This window comes from Dryobates pubescens, chromosome 19, assembly GCF_014839835.1.
Source record: "Dryobates pubescens isolate bDryPub1 chromosome 19, bDryPub1.pri, whole genome shotgun sequence".
In the NCBI taxonomy this organism is placed as follows: Eukaryota; Metazoa; Chordata; class Aves; order Piciformes; family Picidae; genus Dryobates; species Dryobates pubescens.
In genome coordinates, this window is record NC_071630.1 from 17,409,114 (window position 1) to 17,434,221 (window position 25,108).

The 25,108-nt window shown below is 40.7% G+C and overlaps 1 protein-coding gene across 1 annotated transcript; it reads right to left on the reverse strand.

Moving 5' to 3' along the window:
- Positions 1-263: 263 nt before the first annotated feature.
- SHCBP1 (SHC binding and spindle associated 1) lies at positions 264-15,198 on the reverse strand. Its single transcript, XM_054169983.1, has 13 exons — positions 15,160-15,198; positions 14,740-14,989; positions 14,038-14,153; positions 12,943-13,151; positions 11,792-11,884; positions 8,235-8,468; positions 7,974-8,142; positions 6,735-6,855; positions 3,676-3,807; positions 3,133-3,251; positions 2,306-2,392; positions 1,591-1,732; positions 264-868 (listed from the first exon to the last, which is right to left on the reverse strand). Exons 1-13 carry the CDS (start codon positions 15,196-15,198, stop codon positions 549-551), a joined length of 2,031 nt encoding a protein of 676 aa, XP_054025958.1. The 3' UTR covers positions 264-548.
- Positions 15,199-25,108: the final 9,910 nt, after the last annotated feature.

Here is a 25,108-nt window from a genome sequence, read left to right on the forward strand (position 1 = left end):
GCTGTATTTTTAGAAATCCCAAGTATGAAACATGGCAGCCAAGCACTACATTAAGGAAGAGCATTTCATTAGTTTCTATTTAATGTAAAAAAAAACCCAAACATTGAAAGTATGTCAATGTTTAATAGCAGTGAGTTGCGGGTGAATGACACTAAAAACTATGGAGAAAGATGTACCACAAGTTGCTGAACACTTGTTGTCCACTCTTCCATGATGAAGTCTGTGTGTTCTTCCTTTGAAGATTTCCTTTTTTTATTACTCTCATTGTGGGGGATAAAAAAACAACACTGGAGAGCTAGGAAAGAAGTAGCACGCTGATTAGTAGAACACACACACAATTTCCCTGTGAGGGTTGTTTTCTACCATGTTATCCATACTTGCAGCAATGCAGCGAAATTTCCACATGCAATATATACACTATAAATAAATATTTGTCACATTTTATTGACATTATGCAAGGCTAATGGCACAGGTTAACTCCTTGGAAAGCTGCAGGGAAAATGGCTTGTGCAAATATCTTATTGCAATGCTATTATGAGTCAGATCTGTCAGAAAAGAAAGGTACCAAAACTTCCCTTCCCATTCCATTTGAACTGATTGCCCACAATAGAAACAAACACTTCCTGCGACATTAAGTTGTCATCAGCTTCTGTGATACCCAGTTCACTCAGTCTTTTCTTGTGCATCTGGTTCTTCTTTGCAGAAGCAGTCCCAAGTTCATTTGCAATTTCATAATTGCCTTCAGTTTCTTCAGAAATTTCAGCTTGCTCATAAAGCTCCAACTCAGTTACACATTCAGAGAGTTGTTCTTGTCTGAAGCCACCTACACAGGCTGGCCCAGCACCTGACTGGGTAGGGGGTGTATTCCCTAAGTCAGGAAGCAATAACAATGTCATCAATCACACAAAACCATTTAAAACTCCTGGAATTATATTTTCTTTAGTCTTACTGTTTTCACCTCATCCCACCCACTTTTGGGGTTAACAACTCAGTGACAGTCCCATATTCCAAAGACCGCGCAAGATGAAGTCATCTTAAAGCACCTTTTTCAAGTTGCCAAGCAGTAGTAATAATACAAAATTACAGAGGATTTACACATTGCTTTTAGTGACAGTGCTTGACATAGGAGAAATAGTTGTCACATTATTTATTACTTATTTATAAAAATAAAATAATTGTGCTAGGAGCAGAGCCCAGCTGCAACCCATGAAAGAAAAACTGAGGGGAAAAGTAACAAAGCAGAAAAGCTACAAGAGAAGCTGTACTTGCTCTCCTGCTGGCTTCTCTATGACCTAAGGAGGCCAGCAGTCACACAGGCTCTGCTTAGCGTAGGGAACACAGGTCAGACACTTAAGGACTTAACAGTGGAAGTGCACACACATCACATAGCACAGTATCTCTCTGCAACAAGTTCACCCTTTTGAAAATTCCAGTGTTCTGAAAGCTACAAAGAATTATTTCTGCTAAATCTATTTAGACATTATCAAAACATTTAAGAGACTCGATTATGAATGATGCAATCAAAAAACCTGGGTGTACTAGATTTACTAGTTAGAGGACCTCCTTTTAAGAAGTGGAAAAAAAAATTACCTTTTGTTGTCTCTGCAGAAGCATTCTTTACATCACAGGACATTGCTGGTCTAACCAGGACTACACCATATCCTTCATTATTATGGATCATATTATTGACCATGGTTATCTTGGGAACGTTATTGTGTTCATCCAAAAAGTTCTACAGCAAAGAAATGGAAATCCAGTACATTACTTTCAGCTGAAGGGATGGAAAATCTTCCAGTTTGCAGGAGAATTTATAAGTATTTGCTAGAACATTATTCTTTGCCTATGCAAGTGACATTGCAAAAGGCATTTTCTTCCTTGCAGATAAGAAGTTAAATAAGTATATTGCTATGGTGGACCAATACCAGGCAAACAAGTACCATCGCCATCCTATCACAGTATCACCAAGGTTGGAAGAGACCTCAAAGATCATCGCATCCAACCTTTCCAACTCCTTTCCCTGCTCCAATTGCCCCATTTTCATAGTATCATAGTATCAGTCAGGGTTGGAAGGGACCACAGGAATCATCTAGTTCCAACCCCCCTGCCATGGGCAGAGACACCCTACGCTGTATCAGGCTGGCCAGAGCCTCATCCAGCCTGGTCTTAAACAACTCCAGGGACTATGTGACACAGGAGTTCTACCATAAGGCAGCAAGGCTATAAAGCTAACTTAAATGCAATTATCTGCATTAATTATAGTAGCTAAAAACTTTTGAAAAGCAAGAACATTCTGCCTTGAACTGACCTTTATAAGTATTCCCTCCTTGCAGTGGTGTATGCCATTGTCTAGCAGGGTGCACGTACTACCTGGATATATTTCCACACCAGCACCCTGCAAGATAAAATTGATAGCAGTTCACAGATAGTTCCATCACATTTCCAGTTTAACTTGACAACTCCGTAGCAGATCTTTGTGTTCATCTACCAGTTTGTGCAATGCAAAATTCTATCATTCCAGCTTGACAGCCTTAACCAACTTGAGCAGCCACATTGAAGGTAAGAGGCCTCATCCATAATATTGTCACCAATTCCTAAAAGCTTTAAAAGAGTAACTGCACTGCATCAACATTGCTTTCTTGTTCTTTAGTCATCCACCTCAACACCCAAAGATCCCAACACTCTTCAGATTATCCTAATTAAAGTTCAATGCTGCATCTATCATCCTTCTGTAAGAATTAATGGACAAGCTGTCCAAAAAGGTCAATCATTTGCAGAACAAATCCAAGTTTTCATGAAAAAAAATAAATTATGAGCAGAGAAAACTGAAAGTGATGTGCAGCAAGAATTTTAAAATTAATCAATCCAGCAACATAGTAATGATTACTTCAAAGATCTCCCAGTACTACATCATTTTCACATCACACACAGATCCGCATGAGACACCTCATTCTAGATGCTATTGGAGTCTACACTGAGACCAATCTCTTAAGCTTAGTAACATGTGGCTATCCAAAATGAATTTGTAAAGGTTCTTCCATGAACAACAGAAGTCACCCCATTACCAACTGTATTATTTCCAAGCAAAAACCTTTATTTTAATCTAGGCAATAAGCCAGCATTAAGAATTTGTACCTTGGCACCATACAGATCTGACTTCTGCACTAGTAGTTCAGCTGATGTTCTTACTGTTATGCCTGTAGTTTCACATTGTAACACACAATTCTCCAGGGTGGTCTTCCCTTGATGGACATCTACATAAACAGAAAACAAACACTGTTAAATTAATCAGTTATGGAAAGGTTAACCACTCCTATGAACAGATGAGCTGCTGGTATTTTTGCAGTGTGAATAAATGACTATTTTGAAACAATAGACTTCAGGTAAATGTTAATAATTTGTTGATGCATGCTTTGAGCTCATGCTATTAATCTAGTGTGAGTAGAAACACTGCTGCAAGGGAGCACCAGATCTGTCTCAGAGGTTGTGGAGCTTTTGATTTTTAAAAAGTGATAGTGACTATTTTTGTCATTGCATTCCTAAGAGACTTTTTAATTAGTAAGATATTAAATGTGTTAACACCTGTGTACATGTTAACATCTTCAACATGTTAGCATGTTTAAAATGCCTGTTGAGACAAAGTATTAACTAGCAAAGTCAAGATGTTTTTATACTTACTTAAAATCCCCTCCACAGCATCATGTTGTACTAATTTCAAACTAGAGATCCTTATATCAGCTCCTGTGCAGTCAATAAAGTTGTCACCTTTTCCCTGTTTTTCTATCACGATGTCATCTGGCAGGCCATAGCCTTACAGGAGAGATGAAAGATGTAAGTTTGATGAATAAATGTTAGCAGCCAGTTAATCGGTACAGAACACATGAAACTCAAATCTTGAAGAGATTTTTTCCATCCAGCAGTCAGACTACACCTTACATCCCCTCTCTAACGAGGCACAGGCACCCTAAACCAAACTTCAGAGTTACCTTGATAACATACAATAAAATGCAAAGTTATTTGAGACAGCTGAACAAAAAGGTAACACCTCACATTTGCCAAAGTTGACATTCTCAGTCCCAAAAGTTACAACAGACCAGGGAGCTGCAGTAACCACAGACAGACAGGCACACGCAGTCTGCTTGCAAAGTACAGAAGTTCACTAAGGCAGGCAGAACGTCTAAAGAGCACAATGGAAAAGGCAGTTGCCACCACAGCACAAGAAAGCAAGTAGAAAGGACTTGACATTGTTAGTAAGCTTCACTCAGCTTCCACATTTAAATGAAGCTTGGGCAATGTTCCTGTGTTGCTTCCAGACTGATTCAGATTAGAAAGAAACTTTCACAACCACATGCCAACATTGATTTACTAAGCCATCTACAGTTGTCAGCATTCAACTACTTACAAGGAAATTTATGAGCATGTAAACTTTTTATTGCTTGTCAGTGACAAGAATCATGATAAGGAAAGCAATAATGCAACATCTATTAAAGCAGCATGAGTCCTATCATTTTCTGAAACCACACGCAAGCTCAGATAAGAAGTGCCTGAGCAGGATGTTAGCTTTTAAGCAAGTACATAAATAAATACTGTAATGTGCAAGTCAAAAGATTAAAACAAACAAACAAGCCACACTAAAGAAACCCAAACAACCAACCTTTGAACAAGACTTGGCAAAACATTTAAGACAGCAGACTAAATGCAAAGTTAAGTGACTTGCACTCTAACATCTAGAAATCTTTTCCCTCTGCTACCAATTTAAGGTCAGCCCTAGGGAGGGGGTGACATGCAGTTCACTTCCAGTATGTAACAGAACACCACAGGACAGCAGATTGCACATCTTGTTTCACTTCACACCACTACAGAGAGACGTCAACATCCAAGGCCAGAGTTTTAGGCATAACTGTCCTACAGACTACTCTCAGATCTTCTAGCCATTCTTTTAGCTTGCTTTATACTTCACCTCTGAAGCATCAGCTCAAGTAGTTAAGAAGGAAGTGGTAACAAGCCAGAGTCACCTGCTGTCAAGTGGTGTTCAATGCACAACATCACTGTAGCTGTACACTTAACTGTAAGCTAAGTGACTCCACTGGAGCTAAAGGCAATTGGCATCCAGTAACACCAGTCACAGATAGAGAGGCAGATGCTACAGGTGGCTACCCAGCTTGAGCAACTAGTGCACAATCAGAAGGGAAGTTCCTGGGTGCCTTTGCTACATATTTTTGTCAAGTGTTAGAAGTTAGCCTTTCCATAATTTCCTGCAGCTGCTACTGCTTTACCCTTATTTAGTTCTGGTAGGTTTTAATTTATGCCTGATTTACTAATCCTCATACTTTCAACTTTAGTACTGACTTGCACAGTAGCTGGAGAAAAATAAAAGCTCTGCTAACCAAAGTGACATTATATCTGATGAGTCACTCCTTCATCCCAAGAAAACCACTAAAACAGCCAGCTGTTCAGATTAGTGCCAGCAATTTTTTTCTTGATGCTCCTACTTCAAATGTTTTTCAGCTGATACTGTTGCTATAAGAACTTCTCTAACAAGAGTCCATGTAAGAAGATTAAATACCCTGACATGTACTCATTACTCAGATTGGGTCATGCTGAAGATACCTATCTAAGTGCCTTGCTCCTTAAAGAGCAGCTCATCTTTAATAAATCTTCTATTGCACCATTTATATTACTGTTTCCCCAAAGCTGAAAAAGCGATAAATATCACCCCACACAATTTGAGAACAATGTCATTCTTGCAGATAAAGCACTCTGAGGTCTTTTATCCTACAGGTATAGTATCTATCAGCCTGCATATCTGTATAAATCAAACATACATGAGAAGGACAAGAAAGAAAACAATACTAACAGGAGGACAAGAAAATAACAGCAGGAAATTAAACTCTCATTAAGAAGTTTTGACAAGATAACACAGCTAAATAAGCATCTGAACAGCTGCAGAAACCCCAGTGATACACAGATTATTAGACATGCACACTGTTGCAATCCAAAGCAGAGGAATTACACGGAGAATTGCAGGAAGAGACAGCACCATATCCTAGACAAGGCAAAAGTATTTAGAACAAATGCTTTGCAAGAACAATGCAGTGGCATGCTGTTTCTACTTCTAGAAAAGATGCACACTAAATCTACAGCTCCTTTTCTACCCACATGCTTCACGTCATGCAGATCCACGTTGGTAGCCCACACACACATAACAGACATGCAGTAAGTGCCATAAACTAAGTTCCAGTTACACTTGGCTCTTTCCCTCTGTATTCAACTGTGCTACACTGGCAGTGAGTCTGAATAAACCTCTGAAGCAGATTAAGACATGCAAAGAACAAGGACGTCTCTCGAGTACTTTAAAGTTAATGATCCTAAAAACTGAAGGCTCTCAGAATCACTTTTGCAGTTCCTAGATTTAAAAACAAATAAACAGTAGATTAAGTCTGCCATGTATCTCTTGAATCCTCTCCATCTATATAATCAGGATTTATCCTGACAAATGGAGGGGGAATGATGAATTTATTAAACATTCAGGAAAGTCTGCAGAAGTAATTCATGGCTGATGAAACAGCTTACTGCATCCTGCATCAGACACAGTTTACAAGAAGAATGGGGAACAGTTTCAAGAAAAAAGCAAATGCTGTTGCCAAACTCTGCAAAAAGTCAACCCTTGTATGCAGAGCCAGCTTAAGACATTCAGATCACGGTTTTAAAAATCTCTGTGCTAGCGAACTTTCTACCTTCCAGTTGAACTGAATCAGCAATGCAGAACACGCCATCTACCACATAATGACCAGGACAGATGATGACTTTGTCTCCTTCATAACAGGCATTTATAGCTGTCAGTGGATCATTGTGAAACTGCAAAAGACAAATAATACATTCAGCTTCTGGAGAATGCTATAAAACTAGATGTATTTATGCCCTAAAATCTTGCCTTTCAATTAAATCTTGTCACTTTTACTTCAAAGCAACCCTTTCTAATGGCATCAATAATGTGTAATTTCTGCTTTTAGCTCAAGGAACCCCATTCCTTTGGTTTATGTCATGACCATTCCCCCATGAGAAAACTAGGGCAGAAACAAAGATTTAAGAGCACATGCAGCAGAAAGCAAACCTCAATATGGCCTTGGATCTAGGCCAACATTTGAACTGAGCCTTGCTATGAATTACTGAAGAAATTGATGGCAGAAGGTAAAGAAAACAACCGACAAGCTGGTCTGAGCACTGACATAACTCTTTGCTGGGCTGCAAGTCACCCCAAAACTGAGTTTGGATGTGAATGGCAAACACCAGGTCCACATAATCCTTTTTCTCATACAAAGAGGGCAGGCCAATATCCTTCACAATCATTGATGGGGAATTCTGCACTGAAGGATAAACAAGTGTACAGAAACACTGCACATTTACTGCTCCAGGATAAATATAGCGAGAGCATTTTTCAATTGCTGAACCAGAGAATCTAATTCGTAGCCCCAAAGTTAATCCAGGACCTTCCACATGGCTCCATTCAGGTTATCTGTAATTCATGAACTTGACCAGAATGTAACAAATAATTTCATTTGGGCCCAAGGAGTCCAGACTGTTCTTAACTGCTGAAGTTCTAAGTCCTGCCTCAATTCACTGAAACTAAACCTAACTGTAATTGTGTCTCCTACGCAGAACTGGAACCACAGAACAACATTTTTCAGCAAAGTCTGGATAACTATCAGTGGTATCAAAAGACATCGGTATTTTGAAAAGCAATGTAAGCATTACATCTTCACCTCTAATAATTCTATAGTGGAACATGGTATCTCATTTCCTACACACAGGAAGGAAACTGCTTGTATAGAGTACTCAGCAGACAAATTAAATCATTTGTACCCTCCAGTCTTACCATTTACTGTTTAAATTACAGTGCTTTTTTGAACTGAAAAAGGGAACTTATTCTTCCATACTGTTTCTTGAGAAACAGTATTAGCAGACAGTTCCTGTACCTGTATTTCTAGTTCTTCACCACAAGATGTAGGGCAGAGTTTGTCCCTCATCAAGGACTGCAGCAGACTTGCCATCATGGTTGATGATACAACATGAGTGATCTTGGTACCCATTGGTCTCAGTCCTTTAGCTTGGAGACCACTGTATTTTTGGTAGCCAAACACATACCTAAAAAAGAGCAAAGCCATCAGTTTTCTTCTGCAAAGAGCATCTGTGGGTAGCTTCCCATATGGCCCTCCTTGCACAAACCCACCAATTACCTCAGCAGAGGATTCTCAATTATCTTTAGCTTCTGTTTTAAGTGCTCTATTTTCTCATACAATTTTAGTCCTTCCACCATGGAGACATTTTCTATTTCCGAATCCACATCACTGCTTGATATGCTGCTCCTCACATTTAAAAACTTCCTGTAAAGCTCTTCACATTGAGACAACAAGTTCTGGTAATCAGCTACAAGCCCAGAAGGCACACGGTGTTCAAGAATGTCATAATGCCTGCAATTCAAGCAAGGGGTCAGTATATTCCACATTTACAGTTTTGAAAGATCAAATATAAACCTGGAGAATCTGAGCAGTTCTGCACCAGTACTTCAGTCAAGATTCTCTGCAGTCTACATCAGTGCTGCTCATTCTTTTTTGAAAGCAACAGAACCAAAACTCTGAACAGATACAGCCGTTCATTTATGTAGTTGTCCATCCATCTTGAACAGTTACCAAAGCTCACTCTAAAACAAAGGCATAACTATAAAAGACCAAAACAAAAAAAGCCAAGCAGTAAGAATTGAGGAAGTAATTAGATACAAAAATTGGTCTAGCTTTAAGCATTTATTGGAAAAGCTGAAAACATGATGTCTGAAACAGAACAATGAAGTCTCCATCAGCAACAATCTAAACAACTACATGGACAAAGAAAAAAACCCAAAATGCAGAATAAGCAAGACAGAAACTGAGAATCTGAAGGCACTGCATAGTAGATTTTTGCAGTATCTCAAGAGTATTCTCTACAAATGAAAGAGCAGACCAGAAAATGCCAGCCCAAAGCTGTATTGCCAAAGTCAGAAAGATAAGGACATCTGCCAGCTAGACAGTGCCAAGAACTCAAGGGCAAATCATGTAGGACCAATCATGGTCACTACAAGAAAACTGGACAGCAATTAATGATGCAAACAAGATTTAATTATCTCTCACAATTTTTGTAGGGAACCAGCTGAACAAGAGGCTATTCAAGAGGCTACATGAAATACCAGCCAAGACACTCCCTCAACTTTCAGAGGTTCTTTAAAAGAGAATTTATAATCATAGCAGTCAATACCTATACAATTCCAATAAACAGGGTGAGCAGAAACAAAGAGCTTCATAAAATTTTGGCAACAGGATTATCAGAGACAGAGTAACACAGTGGAGCATGATTAACAGCAGAGTTTATAGTGATAGAGAAGTATAAAATACCTGAAGTAAACTATGTTGTAAATATTCAGCTATAACAGTTGAAAGCTGGTCAATATGAAAGTGCCTAAAGCTACCTTGTTTTTTCAAGCTTTAGTTCAACAATTCACACAACTTTACTTGCCTCAGAAGACTAGTACAACCTGATGTGCAGTGTAATGATACTGTTCTCATTAATAGTGCTCAGAGATCTGAAAATTCTATGTTGCCATGCATTAATTTCTGCACTGATACATCAGTGCTTAGATCTCAACATAGGATAGCACCAACATCAGTGTAGCTTGGAGGATAGCCTTGATATCAAGTATGATATGGAAATATAAGAAAGGATAACATTTACTTTTCTTCTAAAAGACACATTTTAAGTGTTCTGCATGCTTGCAAAAATGGCTGTAAGTTTTTTGAAAAAACTGAAGACATTATTCCATGGCACATCACTGCATTCTGGTTTCCTTCCCCACAGTCTCCACAAGACTCCAAAAACTCGACAGAGTAGCTATTTTCTGGAGTAAACACTGTGGAAAGGCATACAATTTCCATATATTACACTTCTGCTTTAATTTGTGTGATCTCAGAAAAATACAGGCAAATCTGAGTCCTCATATGTCACATTGTGTGCTGTCTGAAATTCAGAGAGGCCCACAGCCACTTTCATAGTCTGGGTAATTATACAAATTTTTGTTTGTAAAGCACATGCTATATTCTAGCTTATGTAATGCCACACTGGAAAGAGCATTTCAGGGGAGGTTACAAACATTCTCTAATTACATAATGATAGGGGTTGGAAGTGCCCTCTGGAGATCATCTAATCTAACCCCTCTACTAACACAGGTTCACCTAGATGAGGTTTCACAGGAAGGTGTCCAGGTGCGTTTTGAAAGTCTCCAGAGAAGGTGACTCCCCAACCTCTCTGGGCAGTGTGTACCAGGCCTCCATCACCTTCAAAGTAAAGATGTTTTCCCTTAAGTTCAAGGAAAACCTCCTGTATTCTAGTCTATTGCCATTTCCCCTTGTCCTATCACTGAGAACCACTAAAAAGAGCCCAGCCCCATCCTCATGACCTCCACCTGTTAGATACCTATCAATGCTGCTAATCATTGGATCGTCCCCCTGGCCCTTCCGTCAGACTCTCTCCAGTATTTCCCTCTCCCTCTTGAACTGGAGAGCCCAGAACTAGACACAATACTGCAGGTGCAGCCTCACCAAGGCAGAGTAGAGGGGGAGGAAAGCTTCCCACGACCTGCCAGCCACATTCTTCTTAAAACACCCCAGAAGACCATTGGCCATTTTGGCCACAAGGGCACATTGCTACCCAGGGTAGACTTCTTATCCACCATTACACTCTGGTTCTTTTCTGCAGAGCTGCTTTCCAGCAGGTCAACCCCATGCTTGGACTAGTGTATGGGGTTATTACTCCCCAGGTGCAGGACTCTTGCCCTTGTTAAACTTCAAGAGGTTCACCAGTGCCCGACTCTCCAGCCTGTCCAGGTTTTGCTGAATGGCAGCAGAGTGTGATGATGTGCGAGCCACTCCTCACAGTTTTATAGATCAACAGAATGGTTTAGGTTGGAAGGGACCTTCAAGATAATCTTGTTCCAACCCCCACACACACTTTGTATCAACAGCAAACATGCTGAAAGTACATTCTGTTTATGTAGCTCCCCAGCATCAAACCTGGATCTGCATAACACAGCATCATGAATATCTGAAAGTTTAAGTTACAAGGGAAGGAACTCAAAAGTAACTCTCATGAACAATATGTCAAATCTCAGAGGAAAACCTGCAGCAAGAATGACTTTTCAACTATTTGTTCAAGGTATGTTTTCTGGTGTGCTTTGTTTATCTAGCACTCAAAAATATAAGCAGATTGTGTCCTTGTGCACTGCCTCAGTTCCATATGGCAGAACAGCCTTAAAAACTCACCTTCGGAAAACCTAACGCAGACTAATCCCACTAGGGAAAGAAACACACACATTCCTCCTTCAGCATGACCAATTTACAGGGTTTTGTTTACATTCGGTTCCATTCTGGGTTTTATTCTATGCCCAGAGGTAGCAGAGCATCCCACAGTAACTTTAATTAGGATTACAATTGGAACGCCTGTGCTTCAAAGACGACTCTAGCTGGGTTTGGAGTGCCATCTGATGGAAGGTTAAGGATTACTGGGGAAAAGAGGGTTCAGAAATCGTGAGGCAACTTCCGCAGTACCTTCTTTACTTACAAAATTTTGACTATCAGATAATGAAGGCTGTTAGAACAAACTCACTTTCACTTACTAGTGAACAAGTAAGGGTTTTTAAACCTCATTCTGTGTCACAACTCCAACATTCCTGTGGTTCTACTCTAATAACATCAAAAGGTGTTCCACTTACAGTCTCAGTCGAGGCTCAACGCATCGCACAAAGTAATCAAAATCATCCTCCTCCTCCTCATCCCAGGTCCTCCAGATGCACTGGTAGAAGAACCTTTTGAAGTAAAGTAAGTATTTAATCACACAAAGGGGGCCACATTTGCCTATGCTGAGACAACTGTACTGGAAACACGACTATAACCAATTTGATAATTTATCACAAAGCATTACCTCTCTCCAGTTCCATGTTACTGCCCTGTAAACTATTAGCATACAGAGCAATTATCTTTCTTGTCCTTCACCTGCATCAAGGTTTTCTTGTGTATAGAAGCTGGAAATTCATAATAGCAGAGTCCCACTTTAATAAAACAAATGATAGTGAACTCTAAAAGACGGATTTGAACACTAGACTTACACTCTTATGATCTTGAGGCTTTTTGTGTGTTGGTTTTGGTCAGAAATTCTTCAGCTAAGCTTTCTTTATGACAATGAGTACTACCTCTCTCACCCAATCTTAGATCTCTACTACTGAGAAGTATTCTCAACAGAATGTGTCTCTCCTTTTCCTCCTGCACTCACCACTTCTGAAACTCACATGCTTCTGGACAGAAAAACCATTCCTCCTACTTTTGTTTTTTCATCCAGTTCTACTGGCTACTTGTAGACAACTTTCAAACAGCATGGTTATACAAAAGCAAGGGAGGTTGAAAGAGAAAGAAAGATCATAAAGAAAATAGAACAAGTAATATGTGAACAAGCACCTGAAGAATAAAAAACAAACTTGGGGAAGAAGGCAAAATGCAGAAAAACAGAAGAAAAAAAAAACAAAAACAAATGTTGTAGAAGGGAAAGGAACACTACACTAGAACCTGAAACTGATACAGTTCAAGGAAATCTGGAGTGAAGGAGGAAAGCAACACAATGATTTTTTTTCCTCTCCTTTGGCACAGAAGTGTGACAGTGACAATAAGCTGCAGCTAAACATACCTTGTAGTTCTGTAGCTGTAGAGGACAGAGATTATCTTTGTGAGTAGTCTCCTTGGAAAACCCATCATTAGACTGAACTTCACAAAGCATGGCTTGTGGAGCTGCCAGCATTACCACAAGAACTCAGGGCATCACCCAGAGTGCAATTGTTCAAGAAAAAAAAATTAATGTTGAGCATTTTCATACCTGACATGCTCTACAGCTAGTGCTGTCTGGTCAAACTCTCCTGACTCATCATACACAACCCACAGCTCCTGCAGTGGTATCTGACGCTCCTTCAGCTCCAGCAGCTTCTGCACGCACTCAAAGGTAAAGGTGCTATCCTGTGATTCACACAGGAAAGGCTCACTGAGTCGCACAACTGCTTTCAGAGCAGAGTACTCCACATCAACAACCTGTTGGAAAAAACAGTTCTCAGAACCATACAGCTGAAGAATGCCTAACACGGAGTGCGTAAGTCAGCAGGCCACACTGCCTGATGACCCACACAAACCAAGGTACATTGCAGCAAAGAATCTTTACAGCTGAACTGATGACCCTGGAATTTTTTTTCCAGACCACAGATCTAGAGACTTTCCCACATTTAAAACTCTGTTCAAATCCCTCATAATACTCATACAAGGCTACTAAGCTGCATATCAATTTGGGGTTTTTTCATTCTTTTTTTTAAAACAGGTGGAAAACAGCACCCTCAAACTCAGACAAATCAATACCTTACAGTTCTTTGGGACTCTTTGGGAGTTCATTTTGCCAAGTGTCCACAATAAACAAACAATCCAAAGAGTTAGCTTGGGCCAGTGAAAGCCATTTGTCACTAGCTGAGCTAAAAATTGAACATCCAAGGATTGCACAAAGATATTTGACTTGGACACTGACAGACCTAGAAAAAGTATACCAAACCAGAAACCCTTAGTGGGTCTATGACAGAAGTGTGCAATGGAGAAGAGCTATTGTCAATACCAAGGTGGGTTAAAAGGGAAATTATACTGATAAAAAAACATGGCAAATTATTAGAGCCTTAAAATTTAAAACACATTACAACAGCCAGCTCTGGCCCAACTCTGTGTACAAATAGCTCTACCTCACAGCTCAGTGTTCCTCCTTCCATTTTCAAGAAATGAGCACTCTGAAAAAACTCCAATGGCTCTAGCCATCACTAGCAATTAGATATAAAAACATTACTATTGTCTATCAGCTCATAAGCTTTGAGATAAATGATCTGTTAGAGAGGTAAATCGTGTTAATTGGAGACAAATGCCTGAGCAATTGCATTCCATTTACCTCAACAAGGACCTCAAACACATTAGTGCGCCAGACTGCCTGCCATCCAGATGGTTCAATGACCTTCTCCAGGTACTCAGCTGTAAAGTCTTTCACTTCAGAAGCTTTGCAGTCAGCTAAAAAGAAATTGAAGACAGTACTTTTATGCAAGGAAATAAATAAAAAAAGGCATCCAGGTCACTGGAAGACAACAGTTGCCATAGCTGAGAAGTTCCTCTGCCACATCTAAAGTTGGACTTCATTCTGTCTTGCTCGTAACTATCAGTATTTCTGCTGTCTCTCCATACTCAGAGAGCAGAAGAGTCATCTCATTTGTTCTTTTCTGAAAGAAGTCCAGTACTCAGCCTTTCCAATACTGAAGGCTTAAGTGCCATTGGTGTTAAGTATCTGTGATCTGTGCCTTAGCTTAAACACTCTTACAACATACAGAAAAATATTTAGCAAGACTAGTTAAATGAAGGCCCAGAATCCACTATTAGCACCTTTTTATTTACTGATATTAAAACTATTGCCCCTCAGGCCACCAGCTAGAGCAGCTAAGGTTACAGCATAAGTTACAGTAGCTCACTACACCTTTTCGAGTTCCTGTTATTAAGAGCATCTCATGCTATTTAATACAAAATTGAGTCCATTCAAAGTGGATCATCTAAACAGTCACAGGAAACCTGACTGCATGTTCTTTTCTACTAAGAAATTACTTACCTAAGATGTAATCCTGGTAAGCTTTAAAGCGCTCATAAAACAAAAGATGATCAGTATGAAAAGTGTCTGGAAAAAGCACATTCCTATCAGGCACAGTCCTTCCTAAAGCAGTCCCTGGTTTGTCATGACTGCCATAATCACTGCAGAAATCATCTTCCTGGAGCAGATCTGGGAAGAAGAGTGGGAACAAAGCAAACCCCACAGTCAGTTCAATGCTATCATCACTCACTCCTCTATTACCAAAGAATTTCTGTTCAGTCCCAGTTATGTCACGAACCTACTTTCTACAACACATCTTAAATTATCCTTGGTGAAGGGTGTCTTACTTGGTTATTTCATAGATTCGTAAAGTGGTTTTGTATCCCAGAACATCCTCCGTTCCCTCGCAAGGCACTATTTTCTAGTCCCTACGGCACGCACCAGCAGTCTTGGAGCCCGGGGAAAGGCGAGCCACAGCATAAGGCTAGCCTTGGGCACCGCAGCTACACAGGGCAAGCAGCAGGACAGGGGAGGCCGAGCAGTCTCTCTCTGTAGAATTATCCGAGCCCCAGCCAATGCAGCCCTGAACAGCCCTAAAGCGAGACGGGCAGCGCCAGCGACCCTCCCGCGACTCGCCTCTCCCTTTGCCAGGTGGGATATGTGGCTGCGTAGGCATACCCCAGCCCCGGCCCCGGCCCCTCGACGCCGCTCTACCGCCCCCGCCGCCGGCGGGGAAACAGGCGACAGCGCCTGGACGCAGCTGGCCGTTGGTGGCTCCCAGCCGCCTGGGACAGGGAACCCTTACCTGCCTTCGTCTCGTCAGCGCACCGCTGCAGATCGGCGCTGCTCTGTGCCGGCAGCGCCCCCGACTCAGCCATGCTACCGCCGACCCGTGCGCCTCCGCCCGCGGAAATTTCAAACTTCCCCGGCCCTTCGCCGCTGCAACGTCACCGGCAGCGGCCGCTGCGATTGGCTAGCGGCAGCCGCGGGCGGGCGGCGGTGCCAGGGCCGTTGGGACTGCCTTGGGGCGGGCTGGGCGGGCCTGGGGTGGGACGTGCTCGTTACCCGCTGCCGCGCCCGGCAGCAGAGATCATTGTGGATGGTTGCGCCCCTTCTGGAACCGGGTGTCAGCCGGAGAGATTGAAACAGAACGGAATGCTTCAAAACCTCCACCTGTCAGTCATAACCAAAGCGACACATCCGGCCCGTTCTCGCAGAACAAAACACCGAAGCGCCGGCGAGGAAGGGCAGCATCTCTCCACAATGGGGCTTTGCATCCAGCGGTGTTTCTGCCCCTACGAAGAGGGGACTCCTCAGCGCACTAAGAGAAGGAGCAGTCACGCACAGCCGCAGAAACATGAAGTGGACAACCAACAATCTCCCCAAAGGAGAAGAGCGTGCGGCCCAAAGCAGTTCAAAGAACCGGGATCAGAGTCCTATGACAGAAAACTGATTTGGGACAGTAGAGTCTGCTCATGTAACACCAGCGCTGGAGCCAGGGATTTACGATTCCAGCTGTAGGCCAAGCCTTAAGAGAGCTGCTCCTGGCAATTCAACCACTTGAGATCACTTTCACCCAAACCTGGTTTTGACCTGTATTGTCACCACAGGCCGTTGATGTTATCAGCACCTTTAACAATTGTTATAGCAGAAATGTTAAATCAGGAAGCACTCATTTCTCCTCCACACAACGGCTGTTTTCAAACGGGTTTTGAAACAATTGCTTCAAAACATCAATGGCCACGAGGGGGCTGCCTTAGATTTCTAACAGCACGATTAAACAACTGCCAGGTCGAAGTTTCTTCATCTTCGTTTGCCAAATACTAGTTGCTTTTGCAGCAGCAGTGCAATGCCTACAGCAGTATGGATATTTAGAATAAACCCACAGCCCTATTCATCCTGGCATTACACCAGTCTCAGTTGCTGTAGGTCCACTGAAATCAACCCTTGCTTTTCATAACCCCAGAAGAAAGAGGAAAAAAGAAAAAAGGCTAAGTAACAGGAAAAGCAGAATGCCAAAGATAGCCTAGATAACTGCTGTTACACCTTTACGTATTTATTTATAAGCCTTGGGCCCACAGTCTTGCCTGTACATATAACTTTATGTATAGTTTAACTTAGAATTGTGAAGTTATGGATACATAGGTTCCCATATTATTTAAATGCTTAGATTACTTTTTCTCTAGATACTACAATGAATTCAGGAACTCAGCTACAATGTTAATTATCCAAAATCCTTGCAACAGAGCTGTTTTATTGTTTAGAATGGAATAAACCAGGTTGGAAGAGACCTTCGAGATCATCGTGTCCAACCTATCACTCAACACCACCTAATCAACTAAACCATGCAACCAAGCACCCTATCAAGTCTCCTCCTAAACACCTCCAATGATGGTGACTCCACCACCTCCCCAGGCAGCCCATTCCAATGGGCAATCACTCTGTGTAGAATTTCTTCCTAACCTCCAGCCTAAACCTCCCCTGGTGCAGCTTGAGACTGTGTCCTCTTGTTCTGTGGGTGGTTGCCTGGGAGAAGAGACCAACATCCGCCTGTCTACAACCTCCCTTCAGGTAGTTGTAGAGAGCAATAAGGTCTCCTCTGAGCCTCCTCCTCTCCAGGCTAAGCAACCCCAGCTCCCTCAGTCTCTCCTCATAGGGCTTGTGTTCCAAACCCCTCACCAACTTTGTTGCCCTTCTCTGGACACGTTCCAGCAACTCAACATCCTTCCTAAACTGAGGGGCCCAGAACTGGACACATAGTCCAGGAAGGTGTTCGTACTTAGAGTTCTTATTCCAGGTTTGTGTGAAGTGCAGAGGATTGGCAAGACTTTACATAGAACATTAATGCTCCTGAATTTGAAAGGAGGAAGAGAAAGTAGTTGCCCTCAGACTGTGTATTCTGCTCTCACACTTTTGAATTAAATCTTACTGCTATTACTCCTGTCAATGAGATGTGTGCATTTCAGTCACTCTAAAACCTCTAGCCCTACCCTAAGCCCCAAATATATTTGCTCAGATGCTTTTTCTTTGAAAGACTGAAACAGTGAAGAGTGCAAGTTTGCAAAGAACTCTGACATTTGAAATCTGAAATAGAGCTTCACTCAAAAACAGGGCATGACAAATACAATTTGTAAATAACAGAAGGCTTTACAGACATTGATGCAAATGTAGCCACATAAACCTAAGGAAATGCATAAAGCACTACAGTCTTGGTACTAAAAGATAATTTTCTTTTAGTGTTTCACTAAAAGAACACAAAACAGATCCCACATGTGGTATTTGCCCAGTCTGGGTGTCCTGACAACATGCATGTCACAAGCAGCTGAACTGCAGTAGCTCCAATGCAGGTGCAACATAGAAATCAATAAAACTGTGCTGGCTCAAAGCCTGGTTGTAACCCACAGCCCTGGCTAAACAAAGCAACGAGCCAGAAGGGCTGCTGAAGCTGACATATGCAAGTCAGACTATAATTGCATGTGGAGCCAGATTGACATGCAGTGAAAAATCATTGATATGTAAAGCTATGCTGAGCTGTTGCTTCTGCTCTCCATAGTGCAAGTTTGGTGACTGCCAGTTACTGAAGATAAGAGCATGCAGTTCACAGCTCAGGATAGCCCTTCCTTTTATATGTGGACTTAGGAGGAAAAACCACCCATCTACAGAAATATATGTAGAATAACAAACTTACTTGGTTATTCTGAACCAAAATTCATTATGTGCCACTAAATTCACTGGAATAATGGATGTTCAGGCCAAACACAAACTTGATTCCAAACTTAAAACCTGAAAGAAAAATAGCAGTGTTTTACCCAACATTCTTATAGAAAGAAAACAACCAGGTTCTGATTCACTGCTGGAAGACAAAGGCCTTTATATTATTTCTCTTTTGTGGACATCCATATCTCAGTTAAGAGCACAGGATCTCTCTGTTTTAAGATGTTTTAACATAGTATCTTCTTTGTCATGTCTCATTACAAGGCAACCTTAATATTCCAATAGGATCAAAGGATTATTTTATTACACACAATGAAAAAACTTGCTAGTAAGGCTTGCAAATCAGAAAATGTCTATCAAATGTGTGGAATTAGCAGTGGAGACAAGCTAGCAGAGATGTGATAGTGATGGGAAAGAAACAACAGCTATGCACAGAAGACAGTAAAAAAAAACTAAAAAGAGGCTGCTATGTAAGGCAGGAAAAGACAATTCTGTGTACTTTTCCTCATCTTGACATTTTCTCTGTAGCCATGGCAATTACTTTAGTCTCTAGACCTCCATTTGCTTACTATAAAAATGCAGATAGAATTTCTTACTGTTTATTAATTAATTTGCAAATCACTTTCATATCTGTGGATGAATAGTTCAGTTTATATATTGACTTAGAGAAGGAATCTACATTACAATGGAAAATTCAGTTCTGTGCAGATTGCTTGATAAATGACTTCTTTGTGGTGGGCTAATGCCCATCCTGAAAACAGGGTGGAGGGCTTGCGAGTGCTTTGCCCCCCCCCGCAGGGCGTTTCTTTCTTTGGAGACAAGCAATAGACAGACAACTTTTCCAACAGATGTTACAATTGAAATTGAGTGCAAGTGGGAACAAATAGGGACTTTGGGCAAAAGTGGAAATTGTAAACAGGCTTCAGCTTTACGACTAACACTGTGACATTTATTGATCAGGCATTTAACATAGCATAGCAAAATGAGTGCTGTATTGTGCCCTATTTCTGTCAAAATTTTCATTGCCATTAGTAAGAATAGGCACCATTGCCATCACCAGCCCATTAAATTTCTACCCCTCTAGTGCTACAGACCACACATTTGAAAGAAGAGCAAAGATGCAGTGATTAGAATAGAATAGAATAAACCAGGTTGGAAGAGACCTTCAAGATCATTAAAGACAGGGATGCAATCATGATTACTGCAGATGGAGAACATAACAGATCAGCAGACATAATTAAGTCATGAAGAAGACATACTCAAATGAAGGCTCTTTCCTATAACCTGGAATGTTTTTATGTTGTGTGCTATCTGGCTGTGAAAGGGCTCTGATTCAAAACCACGTATGTGTTGCTCCAGTTGCTGAGAACAAGTGGTAGCCCTGAATTCTCTATTCTGTTCTTACGGTCCCCTTGCAAGTCACCCGTAGAACAAAAGAGTAGCTTATAACCCAGAATGTTTCACTTTGTTTGCTATTCAGCCAAGAAAGAGCTCTGGTTCAAAACTTCATGTCTTGCCCAGCTCCTGGTTCAAATGGGTGAGCTGCCACTATTCCAGGTTATAAGCTAAAGATCCTAACACCACATGCAACAAATGTAAGAGAGATTTCTGGGCTACCACTTTATCTGGCAGAAGCTGAACCAAGACATACACAGTTTTTACACAGAGCCCCTTCTTTGCTGAATAGTACACAAAAATGAAACATTCCAGGTTAAAAGCAAAAGCACAGAGCTTAGCCACAAATTCCTTTGTTCTATGGGTGAGTTGCAAGGAGTCTGTAAGAACAAGAACAGAAAATTCTCAGCTAGCTCTTTCTCTGCAGGAGCCAGAGCAAGACATAGGTAGTTTTGAACCAGAGGCCTTTTGTGGCCAAATAACACACAAAGTGAAACATTCCATGTTATCATCATATATCAAAATTCCTTTGTATGATGGGTGAGTTGCAAGGAGTCTGTAAGAATGTACTGGAGAATTCAAGGTTACCACTTTCTCTACAGGAGCTGGAGCAACATATATACAGTTTTGAACCAGAGCACTTTCTCAGCCAAATAGCATAGAAAGAGACACATTCCAGGTTATAATGTAACATAAAGAGCCTAGCCCTTAATTCCTTTGTTTTATTCATAAGCTGCAAGGAGACTGTAAGAGAGGCACAGAGAATTCAGGGCTATCACTTGTTCTGCAGCAACTGGATCAAGACATATGCCATTTTGAACCAGAGCCCTTTGTTTTTCAAGCAGCACTCAAAGTGAAATATTCCAGGTTATAAACTGAAGAACAGAGCTTGTCTCCAAATTCCTTTGTTTTAGGTGTGAGTTGCATAGAGTCTGTAAGAATGGAATACTAGTGATTACACACGGTCATTGCATCTCCAGAGGTCCCTCCCAACCCCTAACATCCTGTGATCCTGGGATCTCTTCATTCACTGTAATGGAAACAAACTTGAATGTACTGGTGAGGCAAAAGAATGCAGCTGCTGGTGATGGGTTATGTTGCTTTGCTCAGCGCTTCCTTTTGTTTCAGTTAAAATTTGAATATGGCTGTTCAAAACCAATTCTCATATAATTTTGTTCAAGTACTTTAAGGTCTTTTTTTCCCCAAAAAATGGATATATCATCAACTTGACAACTAATGTGTAGTGATGATGGCTCTAGTCTTAAAAATCAGCTATTCAAGTGTGTTGGAAATGAGATTAATTAGCATGAAGTGATATATGACAAACACTTGTCAGTGGGCTTATGAATATGTCTTAACAGATGGAAATTTGAAAGGCTGGAACTATCTGAACTTCGACTGCTAGAACAGGGACATGCAGAGAGTTCATTTTGGGCATTGTAAATCCAACACACTATCCTTTTGTAGTTGTTTTTCTCCTGTTGACTTGTTTTCCTGTGCTCTGCAATCTGCTTAGCAATTTGTGTGTAATCACAGTAATTTTACTACCTACTACATGAATGTGTAATATATAGAATCATGGGATGGTTTGTCTTGGTTAGAGACCCTAACCCTAACCTGGAGCCTTGTCTTCTCCAGTCTGAACAAACCCAGTGCCCTCAGCCTGTCCTTGTGAGGGAGGTGCTCAAGCCCCCTGATCAGTTTTGTGCTCTTCCTCTGGACTCATTAGGTCCATGTCCTAAATCAAACTATTCACAGTGCTTCTTAATGCTAATATAATTTTGATGTAACTTTATGGCAATTGCCTAGGGAATAACTACTTCTGGTACCTTATTGCGAGTCTCATCATCTAAGTCCTTTATTTAAACCACGTTTCAAATCTCTCATCTATATTAATCAAAACCACAAATCTTCCTTCTTCTAAAAGAATAAAGCCAGATCTAGAGGGGCTCTCAGGCTCATGATATTTGGATGAATTCATATAGAGTGACATGGCAATCATGACATCACCTGAAGTGCAGAACTGAATCATCCTGACCTAGCCCCTCTTATCTCTCTGACACCACATTCTTATATCCATGTGCAACAGGACTTGATCAAACAGCAAATCACAGCTGAAGCAGATGGAAACCAGTTTGTTGATAGCTGAACAGGGAGCTCATCAAGAACTAAGGGGATAGCAGTCTGCTTTCTTTATACTATTAAGAAAGAAGTACATCACCTTTAAGCTGTAGCCATGCCTTTACAAGTGCCTTAAAAAAAGTTGCAATAACTATAGATAGCTGTTGGTGCTGATACCTACACCAAACTCTGCAATCCTACAAGCCTCATTATTGACAAGACTGAATGTTGCTTTAATGGAAAAAAAAGGAGAGAAAATGCATAATCAGTAAATGGTAGGTAATGCTGTGTACTCTGAAGTAGATGCCTTTCCCCTGGCACAGATCAGAGAGGCATTTGTTCTCTACACATGCAGGAACAAGAATTATTTTAAAATATTAGTTGTGTCATATGCATGGAGATATGTACAGAGCATTAGAAAAATGAAGGGAATCAGTATGAAAGTAAAATCCTGACTGGCAAAGGCTTTAAAGTTCATAGGAAATGATCTTAGCAGAGTTTAGTTTTCTCCATTTAATTAGGATCAAGTCTGTCTGACATCAGAATTTGATTTATTGGTTGATAAAGCCATGTATACATCCTCTAAGACTAAAAATCATTCCTCATTTCCTGGCCTAGGAACCTTTTTCTCTGCCAAATACCAATCACTCATAGTCAGAGGAGAGTTGACAACAACCTATGAATATTAAATAGAGCTGTTAGCAACTAAATATTTTGTCAGAAATTTGGAAAACTACTACTGTATAGTTTGCTTTATGTAAGTGAAGGTTCCAGTTATGGTATGCTTCCATTTCCTTCACTGAACAATTGCCCTCCAGTTCAGTAGGGAACACAGCTTAAGTACCAGACAGCCTTTGACATACAAAGGAGGAGTTATCCTGTATGTGACATCCAATAACTAATTCTTAGTATGGTTAAAAGGCACAAGCAGAGGAAGAAACATTATGTGCAATATCTTATTTGGTAAAAGACACAATTTAGCTTTGAGTTCAGGCTCAAGGTAAGTGTGCTTACTGCTTTACTTAATTGTACTTAAAAGAAGATAGCAGCTGAGAGAGCCTTCTGCATCTTCTGCACCAGAGGCTATACACCCAGCTGGATTCTAGCCCCTCTCTACATGGTTCCCTAAGTCTATTTGGAAGCTGAATTTGGCCTGTTCCATTGAAAGTGTCATCTGTCTGTGGTGTGTGAAAAAACATTCTGTTTTTCTATCATTCCTGCAGAGCCACTCACCCACATACACAAGAGTCATGGGAAATGGCATGATTCAGACAACTCCCTATTTCAAAAATTACTGAAGGAAGCTTTATAGAAAAGAAAACAAGTACAACTAAAGAAATCTCAGGAAACAAAAATCAACATTTCAGACCAGGACAGCATTGATATGCCTTGAAAACCGTTGCATTTTTCATTATCTTCTTGGGCTGCTGTCATTCCTCTTTACCAGTTCTAATCAATTCTGTCTTCCGTTCCAAGGATTAAAGAACAGAAACAAAGTGTGTGCAGAAGTCTACAATTCAGTCTTACACAAAGACACTTTATAAAGAGTTATTGATTTATTTATTTTTTCACTTCATCCTAGCAGGATCCATTAAGCAGAGTGTTCTCCATTCAGGACAGACTGCTTGGACAAAGGAGCTGATAAGGTACAGCTCTCTCCTTGGTTTAGTTTTCTTTTTCCAGTGTGTGAATGTATCTGCATCACCATAACGTACGTTATGACATGCAGTGAAGCTCCTCTTGCAAGAGTTAGTGTTCTTAAAAGAAAATCAATATGGGTCAGTAAAAAAGATAGCAACTCATGGATATGAAAAAAAATAAATCCTCTTTTTTTAGGAAAAAGAAAATGCTCAAAGTCTGGATTTTTAAACCCTGCTGTTCCAAGAGTGCTGGCCATCAGGTGCACATTTGGATTTGCTGTCTGCAAGGATCTTCAGCCAGCACTAGTACAGTCTTCAGCAATAAATCCCCAGAAGAGCAGAGTCGGGGACTAACAGTTCATGCTTTTAGCAGCAGAATTGTGTTAAGAGTTGCAGTCATCATGCTGTGCCAAAGCAGCAGTAATAAAGGAGCATCAGAAAACAGCAAAGGTGGCTATTATGGAGCTGAGAATCTTAAAATCTGCCAAGAAATAATACATTGCAAAAGCTACTTCAAATACAGTACAGAAGTGTTCATGTTGGAAACTCAATGAGCAGTAAAATTGCCTTACATTAAAGGCATTAAGGAATATAGTAATTATTACTGAAAGAATAAATTAATTCTCCCACGTTTTCCTGGTGACTGAGATGCTCTTTTTTCTTCTTCTTTTGTCTCTCAGCTGTCTCTTTTACCTTTTATACTCCACAGCACAATCAGACAGCAATAATTATGAACAAGTTTTATCCTGCTCAAACTAAAGTTAATGGAAAACTGCCAACTGGGCTCAAAGGGAAGTGAAAAATGAGTCCCCACATTAGACACTAATGATAATTACTATGGTAATAAGCTAAAAGGATTCAGTGCTTTGTGTGGCTTTACTTGTTTGCTTTAGGGAGGTAATGATACAGAGGTATGTTTTGCTCATACACATTAGACACACAGCTGCCATTTCTGTCCCTAGACTGACACAAATAGAGAGGCCATATGATAAGCAGTGTAAACAGCAAAATCTCCTCTGTGGAGCTACTGATTTATAGGCATTACCTGGCCTGGAATTTATATTTCCAGCCTTGAAAAAGGCTTGATACTTTCCTCTAGGGAAAAGCCCAGTCTACCCTGAGAATACATGCTCAACCTCAGACAAAAATAGGCAAGTTACTAAGCTGTTCTTGTTTGTCATACCTGGTATCCATCTGAACAGGCTTTTAGAAAGCAGCAACTACTTCTAAATTGGTTATTTCAAACTGTGGATTTACATAGATCTTTTATAAAAGAAGAGTTTACCACATGTGAAGCACTGGCTGAATTAAGTGAAGATTATGCACATCCAGTGACTGGTTTTGAACAAGTTCCGTTTTCTTTTAATAACAAAAGGGCTGTACTGAAGGCAGCAAGTTACAAACTCCTTGCAATCTCTAGGAAACTCTCACAGAAAGGAAAGCAAAGCCTGTTAATGGCCACATAATTTAAGGCAGATGATCATCTTTGTTAGAAAAGGCCTTTAAGATTATTCAGTCCA